The sequence below is a fragment of the Schistocerca gregaria genome, chromosome 1, assembly GCF_023897955.1.
Source record: "Schistocerca gregaria isolate iqSchGreg1 chromosome 1, iqSchGreg1.2, whole genome shotgun sequence".
In the NCBI taxonomy this organism is placed as follows: Eukaryota; Metazoa; Arthropoda; class Insecta; order Orthoptera; family Acrididae; genus Schistocerca; species Schistocerca gregaria.
Window position 1 is genome coordinate 196,593,897 of NC_064920.1, and position 15,285 is coordinate 196,609,181.

The window sequence follows — 15,285 nt, forward strand, 5'->3', positions numbered from 1 at the left end:
TGAACTTCCGATGTCATCCACCAGGTCATTTATGTATATTGTGAATAGCCACGGCCCTATGACACTCCCCTGCGGCACACCTGAAATCACTCTTACTTCGGAAGACATCTCTACATTGAGAACGACATGCTGCTTTCTGTTATCTAGGAACTCCTGAATCCAATCACACAATTGGTCTGATAGTCCATATGCTCTTACTTTGTTTATTAAACGACTGTGGGGAACTGTATCGAACGACTTGTGGAAGTCGAGAAACACGGCATCTACCTGTGAACCCGTGTCTATGGCCCTCTGAGTCTCGTGGACGAATAGCACGAACGTCTTTTTCGAAACCCATGCTGATTCCTACAGACCAGATTTCTAGTCTCCAGAAAAGTCATTATACTCGAACATAATACGTGTTCCAAAATTCTACAACTGATCGACGTTAGAGATATAGGTCTATAGTTCTGCACATCTGTTCGACGTACCTTCTTGAAAACGGGGACGACCTGTGCCCTTTTCGAATCTTTTGGACCGCTACACTCTTCTAGAGACCTACGGTACACCGCTGCAAGAAGGGGGGCAAGTTCCTTCGCGTACTCTGTGTAAAATCCAACTGGTATCCCATCAGGTCCAGCGGCCTTTCCTCTTTTGAGCAATTTTATTGTTTCTCTATCCCTCTGTCGTCTATTTCGATATCTACCATTTTGTCATCTGTGCGACAATCTAGAGAAGGAACTACAGTGCAGCCTTCCTCTGTGAAACAGCTTTGGAAGAAGACATTTAGTATTTCGGCCTTTAGTCTGTCATCCTCTGTTTCAGTACCATTTTGGTCACAGAGCGTCTGGACATTTTGTTTTGATCCACCTACCGCTTTGACATAAGACCAAAATTTCTTAGTATCCTTCCAGCACAGCAAACCTCGCAGAGACAAGGTCCGTCGCAGTGGTTGCCGTATAAATACCACGGTGTCTGAGCGACGATCGTGAACGTCGCTAAAGTAGTCCTGCGGTAGGTGTGTTCTTTATTCAGAGTCTGGAGAGGCCGATCGCCGTCGCGCGATCCCACGTGGAGCGGGAAGCTACGTTCCTAGCTCGTAGCGCCTCTCGCGGTGCAAAAGGCGTGATCTGAAATCCGCTGCTGGTGGAACGAATCGCTGGATACAGAAATGTGAATTTTGCATGATTTTTTAAAAATACTTTTCTCCTTATCTTAAATTCTTCGTAATGTAAAAGCACCTTTTCTCAAAACCTCCTTGTTAGACTTCGATGTAATTTTGAGATCAGCTTCTCGTCATTTCCAGGCTCCATTCATCACTCAGCGAACCACTTTTGCAATTTTTACAAGAGTAGACAGACAAAAAAATTGAAGTTAAGAATTATAATGGCTGCAAACATATAAAAAATGTACAATAATAGAAGCAGCACAACTTTGTATCATTACATCATTTGTTCGACAGTATCATGACTAAATTATAAGGTTCACTCTTCTGCCGTTAATAACTTTTCACAGTAGTTCAACAGTTGGAACGAAGCTAGCCACATTGAGAAGCGGTAAGCTGATAACAACGCAACACTTTGGACTGAATTACTGTTGTTAACGAGATTACTATGTGTGTGGTTTTTAAGAAAAATTTTAGAGTAAATGGTAACAAAGGTTACGAGAATGTGAATTTTAAATATTTGGGAACTCTACGGTCAAAGGTATATACACTTTTCCCAGCATCCTGACCACTTCTTAGTAAGAAGGAAACTCAAGTTTTCTGAAATGCGCTCGTATTGCGACAATGAACTCAAATACGCCAAGCCGCGTCAATGATAAATTGTAGGTTCCCCTATCATTGACTGGATAAGTCAAATAAAATGTCAGAACAAAACAAGTACAGCTCTCGCGTTACGATAATCTTCCAAAAGAGAAAGGGTATAAATACAAGACGACAAAGTACCATGAGGGAAGAAAAGAAACGAAAGCAAAGAAAATGATATCTTGAATGATTTAACGTGGACGATGATTCTGTCAGATTCAATTTAACTCTCCTGCCTTATTTTCTCCCTTGGTAAGAAATTGCAAACACTTAACGAAGAATTCTTTACTATGGCTGCTTTTTGTTGAGTGTGATTTGCAGTCGTAACGTTTAAGGTAGAGGGTGTACAAAGCAAGTGAATTTATTGCCGTCTGACTTGTTGAAAGTAACACAGTTCCATCAGTTAGCCAAGGCGGAACTAACATTCATATGCAACTAACGTTACACATTTCACAAAATGCAGAACACATCTCGTATTTATTTCTCCGATTGTGCTTAAAACCGTGATTTCGGAGAGTCCACCTTCATTTTTATGCGAGTAGTTAAACGAGTAGTGAAAGCGTTCGTGATGCAAAATAATAGACTTTACGGATTTGTTTGTCACTGCTACTGTTCACGTTTACAGATATTGAGAGCGTTGCAAGTCGACTTGTTCACTTCTATAGACAGACTGCAATGTATTTATTGCCAGGTCGTGCGCTGTGACTAAAAACAAATGGCAACACAATATTGGATAACATATTTCAATGCTAAATTCTACCAAGATATTGGCGCTTACAACAGAAAAGTATACCAGACTTGGGATATAAATTGTTCTGCAATCAAAAAACTAGCATTTGCCACATGAAATGCCTAACGTACTGATCCTTTTACTTGGCCCCATTTCACTGGGTCCTCGAAACTTGTAAAAATCTTTTTTCTTAAGTACTCATTTAAATCATTTATTCTACTATTTATAGGTACCTACACAACATAAGCAGCAGCAACAATTTCGGAAACTCTTTTAAGTGATTATGACACTTTCAGCAGATAACTGGGATACATTATAATCTTCGAAGTGATATCACTGATGATGACACATCTATTAAGTAATAGAGATATATTGACTTTTTTAATATTATAAGTTAACTAATCAGATAAACATTGCTTTAATTACTTGTTTGCCTTGCCAAAAATTTCTGCGACTACGGATGAACTCTAAAACTTTATTAATTAAAACTGTGCTAAACTTCCTTCAGTGATAATACTAGTAGGAACGTTTCGGTGCCAGATTCGATATTTGAGCATCAATAACAATTATTTAAAATTGTATCTATAATTCGATAACAACGGAACAAAATCATAGATAGCGATAGCATCGCAAGGCGTTGATTGCCTTTATATTTGAGCCCAAAAGGTTTAGAGCACAAGGCCGACTATGGATATTATATTTTATGTTTTCATGAACTATCTTCACTCTAAAAATCAAACACAGAACTAAAGAGTAAATCACAAATATTGTAACCGCAAACAAAATATAGGCTTTTACATAACTTTTATGCTACCTGTATGTACCACTGTTATCATTCATCATTACAAGATTTTCTTTAAGACAAAATCATTCATTTACATTAATCTCCTTTTAAAGAAAAAAAAACACTCATTGAACGTACTAGACAAAATATGGGAATTATGATATGTTCGTTTACAACAACTCAAATATAAAATCAATAGTCGAACCGTTTTTCTAACTTAGTAGGCAAATAATTAATATTTGCTTTTTATGTTGCTGAAATCTTTTTGTTTCAAACTGTAGATATATCTAATTTTTACTATTGTATTCGTGTTTCCTGTATACTATATAGCTGCTGCATGCACTATAGTCTCATTAATGTAAAAGGTTATTTATTATTTTCCCAAGAACTATTCAAGACTACTGGTAAAGGCACTTTAATGCTTCTTAAGATACTATGAAATTATTGAATACTTGGCATCGATATCGGTAACATTGAAATCATGACAAAAGTGTCGCTACTCACTCATATCGCTAACATCGCAAAGTTAGTAGTATTACAATTTTTAAGCGAACTAACAGTCTTATACATGCAAATGTTGTGTGTCCATTTGTGAAGGTGAACATCATCTGCAGATTATTAGTTGTTGTCGGAAAGCTCAGAATACTACTGAAACAAAAATTTCTGTAATTCAGTAGTTTATATACGGGGTGTTTCTCCTAATGGTCCTCAGGCCCATTTTCTCCGATGTTTCGCAGGTATTTGCGACTTCGTTTTTGTAATGTATAACAGGAGTCATCTCAAACAAATGCTGCCCATCACATCTTTCGCGTGTCACTTAGTGTCGACCGGAAGAGTCGCTTTGTTCCCCGTTACGAGCAAAATGATTTTTAAAGAGGAATTTTGTATGGTCATTCAATAGAGCGGTCCAGTATTAGTGTAGTCTGACGTCTGTTTTATCGATATGTATTAATAGGGAAAGTGAAAAACGGAGAAGAGCCAGTATTCCACTTGTGGCAGCACCGCCGCCAGTCTGCACTGGTAGCTACCCCCTTGCATTAGCGCTGCTCAGGCGCTATTGAAGTACTTGTTGTTTTCGTTTTTTACAGTCCCCTTTAATAAGTTTTGATAAAATAAATATCACAATAGACAAAATTGGGGTCGCTCTATCGCCACGTAAAAGTCAGCTCTGAAAACCATTTTGTTTGTAAATGGAAAAACACCGACGCTTTCCATCGATACTGAGCGTCCCGTGAAAGATGAGATGAGCAGCGTTTGTCTGGGCTGACTCCGGCTGTACATTACAAAAGCGAAGTTAAAATTATGTGCTGAAACATCGGAAAAAATGCACCTGGCAGCCCTTATGAGGGACACCGTGCATACTTGTAGAACTGAAACCGCACCCAAAGCAGTTCCCTACACACGTAACCCAGAAAGTACTTGGAACTATGGAAGCCGGGTTTACCGGACCTGCTGTCTGAGGCGATGCCAAGGCCAGCCGAGAAGCGAAAGTGGTCCAACGGCTTCAGCGGGAGCTTTGCACTCTGAGCGGGTAAAGGACATGCACTTGTGGGCACTCCCTCGCCTACTGGTGCTTGCTGCTTTGGGTACTTTTGAAAGTCTCTGCTATTCGGAAATGATAGCGTAGTATTCAGGGAACGTTTTATGTGTCTCTGTAATGGGAGGCATCCAAAACCATTAAGCAAAATATCTATGTCAAGAATCACAATCGTTTCGCTAACAAGGGAAAATTCCCAGGTGTAAATAAACGATCTTGATGAAATTTGGCGGGCATGTAGAGGCGTCAAAATAATGCAATACCTATTTTTGTCGTTTTTGCCCAATTTCACTTTTAAGGAGTAAAACACGCATCAAAAAGTAATTTCGCATGCTAAGTTTATGGCGAATGTCTTCGAAACCATGTAATATCAAAATGTCTTTCATATAAAAATTTTAAAATGTAGTTAACGTTCTTAAAATCTTTATTTATCAATTTTTGTTATCGTCCGAAATTTGACAAAATACCCCCACCACCATTAATTAATTTTGAAAATGAAAACTTTGTTACGAAATAAATTAAAGGAATTTCACGCCACACCCATCCATGTATAATAAAACTATTTTCCGAAATACCATTTTTTTATAAAAAGCTGTACACAATGTGCTGTTGGAGTATTTTAAACATAGCTAATTAAAATATCTATACGTTCGTTCTTATTCTGATTATTTGTTTTACGTTTTAAACTGTTATTCTAGGTTTTAAATTCGTAGATTTTTTCATTTGTGTTGTAGTTTACCGTTTCACATGTGTGTATTTTGTTAACTGAAAGTAATAAGCAACTGAGTAGCACTATACAAAATCCATTCTCTTTGCCGAGGCTTTCCAATGTTCTGAAATATACCTGACACAAATTAGGATATCTAGAGGATTACCGGGAGCAGTATGCGAATCCTGCTACATTTTGTTTTATTTTGTGTTGTCCATCATGGATGTTATGTGAAGAAATTGCGTACGTTTTTTGTGCTTGGTACTATAAAAACGCTATTTTAACCATTTTTACAGATAATCATTATTGTAACTGTTTTTAAATACTATACTATATATACTTGATGGCTTTGCCCTTTTACGCGTGTGTAACATGCATTGCACGCATCTCCTCCTGCCGGTCTCTCTGTCATCTCCTGCTCCTCCTTCTCTCTGTTCAGCCGTGCCCGTCCACTTGTATTCTGTCTGGAACACATTCTGATACTATTACTACAACACCCCAATACTCCAGGGCAACTGGGAAGTCACCTGTTACCGACATTTTTCATTCCCACCCACAGCCCTAACGAAGAGGCTGTCATCGAGTTTAGTTTTGAGGCATGTTTGAAATTTCAAGTCTCTAGCTCATCGGGAAGTTGGTTTAAAATCAACTGCAAAATTTGTAACGAGAAGACAGACAGACAGACAAGAAAGCGACCTAATAAAAACGTGTTAAAAATCGCAAGGTGTCAAGACCGGAGACTGTGGGTGGCCATCTGAAAAGCGCCAGTCAGTGGCTGCAAAGCAGCCGATCCAGCGACATGGCAACGTCTCATTCAGGTAATTCCGTACACAGTTATCTAAATGTGAAAGATAAAAGTCCTGTTATGCTTCAGAGTGTGGTATGAGCCACAATTGTAGCAAGTCGAGACTGGTGGTATCATTGACTTTTCTCTCAGCGAAGAAGGAGGGTCCATGGACTGTCTTGTTGGATACGGCACGGAACATGTTAACTTTCTCGGAATCCTGAACATGTTCGACGGTTGTGAATGGATTCTTTGTCCCCCGTTACGCATGTGTTGTGTAGGTTGACCTTTCCCGAGAGACGAAAGGCGCCTTTATGACTGACCATTACTTTGCTTGCGAAGTCATCATTTTCAAGACGATTTTACATGTCAGTGCAGAACCGCAGAAGATGCAATTTGTCATCGGGCCTTATGACTTGGCAGGAGCTGCAATTTGTACGGCGTCGTTCTTAATTGCTTACGCAGGATTTCCCACACTGCTGTCCGAGGGATGTTCAGTCGTGCACTAACTTCACAGACAGACTTTGTGGGACTTCGCAACATCATGTCCCTGACACAGTCCTCTGTCTCCTCTTAAATACCAGGTAGACCCGAATGTTTTGCATCGCACAAACAACCACTCTCCGCGAATTTCTTGTACCATTTAATAGGCTATTGTTAACTGTTAGTATGTTGTGAAAATAGCCACGGATCTGCTTGCACACTCACTGCCGTTTGTCATTGCGCAAATTACAGCACACAAAATGCTTCCTCTAACCTGGTTCGCCACATTTTTCAGCAATTAAAATCGGTGCGTCCCTGTCAGGAATTTTCGAAACTAACTTGCTGGTATACCATGTTTGGAATACACTACTGGCCATTAAAATTTCTACACCATGAAGATGACGTGCTACACACGCGAAATTTAACCGACAGGAAGAAGACGCTGTGATATGCAAACGATTAGCTTTTCAGAGCATTCACACAAGGTTGGCGCCGGTGGCGACATCTACAACGTGTGGACATGAGGAAAGTTTCCAACCGATTTCTCATACGCAAAACAGAAGTTGAATGGCGTTGCCTAGTGAAACGTAGTTGTGATGCCTTGATAAAGGTCGGATTGAAGTCTATCGCGATTGGGGTTTATAGTATCGCGACACTGCTGCTCGCGTTGGTCGAGATCCAATGACTGTTAGCAGAATATGGAATCGGTGAGTTGAGGAGGGTAACACGAAACCCCGTGCTGGATTCCAAAGGCCTCGTATCACTGGCTGTCGAGATGACAGGCATCTTATATGCATGGCTGGAACGAATCGTGCACCCACGTCTCGATCCCTGAGTCAACAGATGGGGGCGTTTGCAAGACAACAACCATCTGCACGAACAGTGCGACGACGTTTGCAACAGCATGGACTATCAGCCCGGAGACCATGCCTGCGGTTACCCTAAACGCTGCATCACAGACAGGAGCGTCTGCGATGGTGTACTCAACGACAAACCTGGGTGCACGAATGGCACAACGTTATTTTTTCGGATGAATCCAGGTTCTGTTTACAGCATCATGATGGTCGAATCCGTGTTTGACGACATCGCGGTGAACGACCATTGGAAGCGTGTATTCGTCATCGCCATACTGGCGTATCACCCGGCGTTATGGTGTGGGGTGCCATTGGCTACACGTCTCGGTCACCTCTTGTTCGCATTGACGACACTTTGAACAGCGGACGTTACATTTCAGATGTGTTACGACTCGTGGCTCTACCCTTCATCGATCCCTGCGAAACCCTACATTTCAGCACGATAATGCACAACCGCATGTTGCAGGTCCTGTACGGGCCTTTCTGAATACAGAAAATGTTCGACTGCTGCACTGGCCAGCATATTCTCCAGTTGTCTCACCAATTGAAAACGTCTGGTCAATGGTGGCAGAGCAACTGGCTTGTCGCAATACGCCAGTCACTACTCTTGATGGAATGTGGTGTCGTGTTGAAACTGCATGGGCAGCTGTACCTGTACATACCATCCAAGCTCTGTTCGACTCAATGCGCAGGCGTATCAAGGCCGTTATTACGTCCAGAGGTGGTTGTTCAGGGTACTGATTTCTCAGGATCTATGCACCCAAATTCCGTGGAAATGTAATCACATGTCCGTTCTAGTATAATATATTTGTCCAATGAATAACCATTTATCATCTGCATTTTTTCTTGGTGTGGCAATTTTAATGGCCAGTAGTGTAACTTTGTTACTCTCTCACGTACTGTACAATTTATTATGTTATGTTTAGCCATTTACCTATACCTGTTTGATAAAATTGGTTGTATAACAGCTGGGATAACACGCGATGTTTCTGGAATACATTGCACATCCTACTTGTGATAGTGGAGAGCCTGCTGACAGAGCACAATTCCCGGCAGGTGGACCCCGGCGAGGTGAGCTACCGGATCGGCGAGAAGGGCGCGGTGAAGCTGCTGCTGAGCGAGTCGGGGGCGGGAGCGGGGGGCGCCGGCGGCGAGGGCTCGCCGGCGGCGGGCGGCAGCGGGGGCGGCAGCGGGGGCGGCCCGGCGGCGGCGTCGGCCGAGGACCGCGAGGTGACGCGCACCTTCAACCCGGAGGCGCAGTGCTTCCGGCCGGTGGAGGCGGAGCCGCACGCCGGCTCGGCGTCGCCGCAGCCCGCGCCCAGCCCGGCCGGCTCGCCGTCGCCCGTCGCCGCCTCCTTCCTCACGAGGCCGCCGCCGCCGCCGCTCACCTTCACCACCGCCACCTTCGCGCAGACCAAGTTCGGCAGCACCAAGCTCAAGACCTCCAGCAAGAGGGCCAACAGGTACCTGCACAATTCTTCTAAAGGGCCCGCTAAAATGCTTATTTAGTTTACCACGCGTATTATTGGATTGAATTCGGGGTGCACTCAGCCTTGTGATGCCAGTTGAGGAGCTTTGGTCAAGAATACCATCATACCGACCGGGAGAGCGGTGTGCTGACCCCACGCTCCTCCTATCTGTATCCTCATCGGAGGATGATGGTGTCGGTAGGCCGCTCGTAGCCTGAAGACGGAGTGATTATTATTGGATTAAAACCTCATCCGTGGTCTGTAAACAACTTAGCATTTTGGTTTCGTTCTTGGTCTACAACCTACAAGTGTCACCGTTGGACTAACTGCATTTTCCACTGTTTTCTACTTACGTAGGAAGTGTCATTAGAATGAAAGTTTTTCAGACGAAAGGTATTAATCTCTTCCACCTCGTAGAATACAGTTTCATTCCGCTCTTGTTAGCCTGTCGATGACGACTATTTAAATGAAGTGTAGCGCTTCAGCATGGTGCACTGCCTGAGGAAATGATGTATACAGAGCAGTGAAAGAATTGATTCGTCATCTGCTTAGCACCACACGCACGGGACATACCTTGGTTATCACGGAGTCCTCAGTTTAACATGGCAGTTTTACACTGAGGTAACAAAACCTATGCGATACCTCCTAAATCGCGTCGGGCTTCCTTTTCCTCGGCATAGTGCAACATCTCGTCGTTACTCAGCAAGTCGCGGGAAGTCCCATGCAGAAATATCGAGCCATGCTGTCTCTACAGCCGTCCATAATTGCGAAAGTGTAGCCGCGATTATGTCCATAAATATTAGATGGGATTCATTTCGGGTGATCTGGCTGGCCATATCATTCGCTCGAACTGTCCAGAATGTTCTTCAGACCAGTCGCGGACAACTGTGACAGAATTACATGGAGCACTGTCATTCATAAAAGTTCCATGATTGTTTGAGAACATGAAGTCCACGAATGTCTGCAAATGGTCAATGATAGGTTCAGTTAGACCAGAGGACCCAGTCCATTCCATGTAAACACAGCCCACACAATTATGGAGCCGTCCTAACTTGCACAGTGCGTTGCTGGTAACTTGGGTCTATGGCTTCGTGGGGACTGTGCCAACTAGAACCCTACGATCACCACTATCCGATTCAAATTGGCACTCATCTGACCAGACCACTGTTTCCCAGTCTCCTAGGATCCAACCGAGACGGTCGTTAAGCCAGGAGAGGGTCTGCGGGCGATGTCGTGCTGTTAGCAAAGTAGTCGCGTCGGTCGACTGCTGCCGTAGCCCATTAATGCCCAATTTCGCCAAGCTGTCCTGACGGATGCGTTCGGCGTACGGCCAACACTGATTACTGCGGGTATTTCAGGCAGTGTTCCTCGTCCGTCAGCACTGGCAACTCCACGTAAACGCCACTGTTTTCGGTTGTTGAGTGAAGGCCATCGGCCATTGCGCTGTCCGTGGTGAGAAGTAATGCCTGAAATCTGACATTCTCGGCACACTCTCGATAATGCGGATCGCGGTATACTGAATTCCCTAACGATTTCCGAGATGGGATGTTCCTTGCGTCTAGCTCCAGCTACCATTCCGCGTTCAGAGTCTGCTGAGTCCCGTCGTGCGGCAATAATTACGTCGACACCTTTTCACACGAATCGCCTGAGTACAAACGACAGCTCCACCAATGCACTGCCCTTTTACATCTTGAGTAAGCGATACTACCTCCATCCGTATATGAGTGTATCGCTATCCCACGACTTTTGTCACATCATGGAATTCTTTTAGATAAGCTAAATCATTATGGTTTGAGGGGGCCAGTGCACAAATGGTTTAATTCATACTTAACTGGAAGAATGCAGAAAGTTGAAATAAGTGGTTCATGTAATGTTAATACAACAGCTGATTCCTCAAACTGGGGGGCTATCAAGCACGGGGTCCCACAGGGTTCGGTCTTAGGTCCTTTACTGTTCTTGATATACATTAATGACTTACCATTCCATATTGATGAGGATGCAAAGTTAGTTCTTTTTGCTGATGATACAAGTATAGTAATAACATCCAAAAACCAAGAACTAAGTGATGTAATTGTAAATGATGTTTTTCACAAAATTATGAAGTGGTTCTCAGCAAACGGACTCTCTTTAAATTTTGATAAAACACAGTATATACAGTTCCGTACAGTAAATGGCACAACTCCAGTAATAAATATAGACTTTGAACAGAAGTCTGTAGCTAAGGTAGAATTTTCAAAATTTTTAGGTGTGTGCATTGATGAGAGGTTAAACTGGAAGCAACACATTGATGGTCTGCTGAAACGTCTGAGTTCGGCTACGTATGCTATTAGGTTTATTGCAAATTTTGGTGATAAGAATCTCAGTAAATTAGCTTACTATGCCTACTTTCATTCACTGCTTTCGTATGGTATCATATTCTGGGGTAATTCATCGTTGAGTAGAAAAGTATTCATTGCTCAAAATCGTGTAATCAGAATAATTGCTGGAGTCCACCCACGGTCATCTTGCAGACATCTATTTAAGGATCTAGGGATCCTCACAGTAACCTCACAGTATATATATTCACTTATGAAATTTGTTGTTAATAATCCAGCCCAGTTCAAAAGTAATAGCAGTGTGCATAGCTATAACACCAGGAGAAAGGATGATCTTCACTATGCAGGGTTAAATCTGACTTTGGCACAGGAGGGGGTAAATTACGCTGCCACAAAAGTCTTTGGTCACCTACCAAACAGCATCAAAAGCCTGACAGATAGTCAACCAACATTTAAAAATAAATTAAAAGAATTTCAAGATGACAACTCCTTCTACTCATTGGCTGAATTTTTAGATATAAATTAAGGGAGGGAAAAAAACTAACTTAAGCATTAGTATCATGCAATATTTTGTGTAATGTAATATCTTGTACAGACATCTTTCATTAACCTGACACGTTCCACATCATTACGAAGTGTCGTATTCATGATCTATGGAACAAGTATTAATCTAATCTAATCTAATCAGTGTACTTCTTCCAATTATCACAAGAAGACCATTAAGTGATCTCCATGTTGGCCATAGCAAGATGTCTATTTTTTTATGCAATAGTTTTCCAACACCCGTATCTATTGAAGAAATTTATTTTATGAGCTTCTTATGTGCTACCAGCATTACATTGATGCCATCTTCAGGCCCCTGTACAATGAGTAGAACAAATGTACTATTATAAAAAATAAAAAACATACGCTAACAATTGACAGCTATCATGTTAACTATGTAAGTGGTTCAAAAGGACAAGTATATCATTAAAACTACATGTACCATTAAGGCAAATATGCTTCTGCCTATGTCATGGTGTTGTTAATAGTTTTCGCTGTTTTACTCGATCATAGAATGATAGGTGAACATATGTGTACGCTATTATTCATAAATCCGTACCACACAGTTGCAATAGGCCATGCAACACAACAATCAAATGTACTGTATACAATCATATGTCCAGTGGAAGAGCACCTGGATGAGTTTACTGTACTACCCTGGCCGTCAAATTTCGCGGACTTAAACCCATTGAGAATTTGTGGTACCATCTCGATCGGGCTGTCCGCGACACAGTTCCTCACTCGAGAAATCTAGGGCCGCTGGCTACTGCATTGGACTCTAATGGCTTCACATCCCTGTCAGTACCCTCCCAGAACTTTGCTGACCCTCTGCCTGCACGTCCCGCAGCGGTCCGCGCTGCAAATGGTGGTTATTCAGGCTTTCGACAGTGGTCACGTTAGTGTAACTGCATAGTGTATATTATTGTTTAAATCCACAATTCGTAAAATGACGTTCTAGCTAGTGCTATAACTTTACTGGCCAGCAATGTAGTAGGCACTCGTAGAAGCAGCCTTGGAATATCCAGAGAGACGACTGCCCTATGTCTTCTGGATACGGCTACAGCACCGGATCGCTGCTCGGTTACTAGCAATTTCATCGAGGCCGTGCAAGGGCCCCTGGCAGGCAGGGCGCGGCCTCTTCGCCTGTCGCAGCGCGGCACGCACGCTTGCGAAAGCAAGGGTCGGCCGGAGCGGGCGCTGGGCGTGTTCGCGTCGAGATGGAACCCGCGGGCCACGCCGACGACGCCCACAACTGCCTCTGGACTTACCGCCGGCACGCGGGGTAACGCAGATATTGCGTTACCGTTACCTGTCCCAGCCGGAGAAAGTCGGATCTGGTTCTGGTCGGGACACTAACACTCGCACTGGCTGTTCACTTTCCCCGCTCGAGTACCGCCGTGCTTTGCGCAAGAGTGCCTATAGCCGAAAAGCTATCTTCTGGGGCGATCAGCGGGCGGGAGCTGTTTCCTTTCTGTATAGCCTCCTTCCATTAGCCTTCCTGTCAGATTTATGTCGCATTTGTTCATTCGTAGCCCTACCGGCCACCTTCCTATCGGAGGCACCACACTTGAAGTGTCTCTTGGCACTGAGAAGCAGCTGAAAGAGTTTAAAACAAATGTCTGGATGGAATGCCAATTTAGTTTTACAGAGAGCACTATTCGGAAATGGCCCCTCACGAAGCATGCATTTGTTGCGAATCGCTCTGAAAATGTTCAAATGTGTGTGAAATCTTATGGGACTTAAGTGCTAAGGTCATCAGTCCCTAAGCTTACACACTACTTAACCTAAATTATCCTAAGGACAAACACACACACCCTTGCCCGAGGGAGGACTCGAACCTCCGCCGGGACCAGCCGCACAGTCCATGACTGCAGCGCCTGAGAACGCACGGCTAATCCCGCGCGGCGCGAATCGCTCTCCCAGTGCAAAGTCGCAAATGGTTGAGTAAAAGTACAGGTGACTCCTGAGTATAACGCGGGTAAGAGAACGGACCAACAAAAATAGAGACCAATATCAACATCAGCTTGCTGCAGAATTCGGTAGTTTATTCTAATTTCGAATACAGGAAATTTCCTTCAAGCAGGAACGCACCTGTCCGCAAATCACCATGGGTTTAGATGCTCGGCTCGCCATTTTCTCACACGATATCCTGTGAAGCGTGGGTTAAGATCAACATGCAGACTCCATACTCCTAGATTTCCGGAAGTGGTTTGACACAATGTCCTCAGGCCGTTAACGGAGACCCGAGCATACAGAATGGGTTGCAAGATACGCGGGGGGTCGAAGGCTTCTTAAGAAATATCTGCGTACATCCATATTTAAACTAGATGAAGGTCGGACACAGCTGGTATAATTTTTATTCAAAATGAAATTCCTCCAGCTGTACTTAAGATCTTTTTTTTATTACAGCTAGAGGAATTTCATTTTTAATAAAAAAAATCTTAAGAAATAGGACACAGTACGCTGTGGCCAGCTTGTGTTCACCAGAAGACAAGTGCCTCAGGGAAGTGTAATAGGAGACCTGTTATTTTCTATACGCATAAATCGTCTGACGGGTAGGGCGAGTAGCAATCTGCGTCTGTTTGGTAATGACGCTGCCGGGTACCGAAAGATGTCGTCATTGTGTGTCTCTAGGAGCATTCATGATGACACACAACTTCTATTTGCTGTGATGAATCGTGGCTTCCTCCAAATGTGGAAAAATTTAAGATAATGCAGATAAGTAGGAACAACGGAATATAGTACTAGTGGTATGCCGCTCGACACAGTCACGACGATTACCACGTAGGCGTACGTTGCAAAGCGATACAAAATGGAACGAGCACTTAAGGCCGGCAGTAGGAAGGCCAATGGACAATTTCTGTCGGTTGGAGAATTCTAGGGGAAGTGCAACTCATCTATAACAAAGACCTCGAATAGAACATTAGTGCAGCCCATTATTGAGTACTGCTCGAGTGTTCGGGTTCTAGACCAGGTCAAATTGAAGGAAGACAGTGAAGCAGCCAGGCGCTGTGACCTCGCGATTCCAGGCGCTTCAGTCCCGAACCGCGCTGCTGCTACGGTCGCAGGTTCGAATCCTGCCTCGGGCATGGATGTCTGTGATGTAGTTAGGTTTAAGTAGTTCTAAGTTATAGGGGACCGATGACCTCAAGATGTTAAGTCCCATAGTGCTCAGAGCCATTTGAACCAAATGTGAAAAAATATTCCAAGGTACGCCATGGTCATGTACCAATTGAAATTTAAAAGTATCGCAGTCGATAAAATCTTGTCAATAATGTGTTACGTTATTAC

The 15,285-nt window shown here is 43.3% G+C and overlaps 1 protein-coding gene across 1 annotated transcript in view; it reads left to right on the forward strand.

The window, feature by feature from the left end:
• The window catches only part of LOC126336536 (protein Tob1-like), a 143,009-nt gene that overhangs the window by 121,455 nt on the left and 6,269 nt on the right, over positions 1-15,285 (forward strand). Inside the window, exon 4 of the mRNA XM_050000354.1 lies at positions 8,724-9,130. Within this exon, the coding sequence (XP_049856311.1) occupies positions 8,724-9,130 (407 nt within the window). The remainder of the gene's footprint in view (positions 1-8,723; positions 9,131-15,285) is intronic.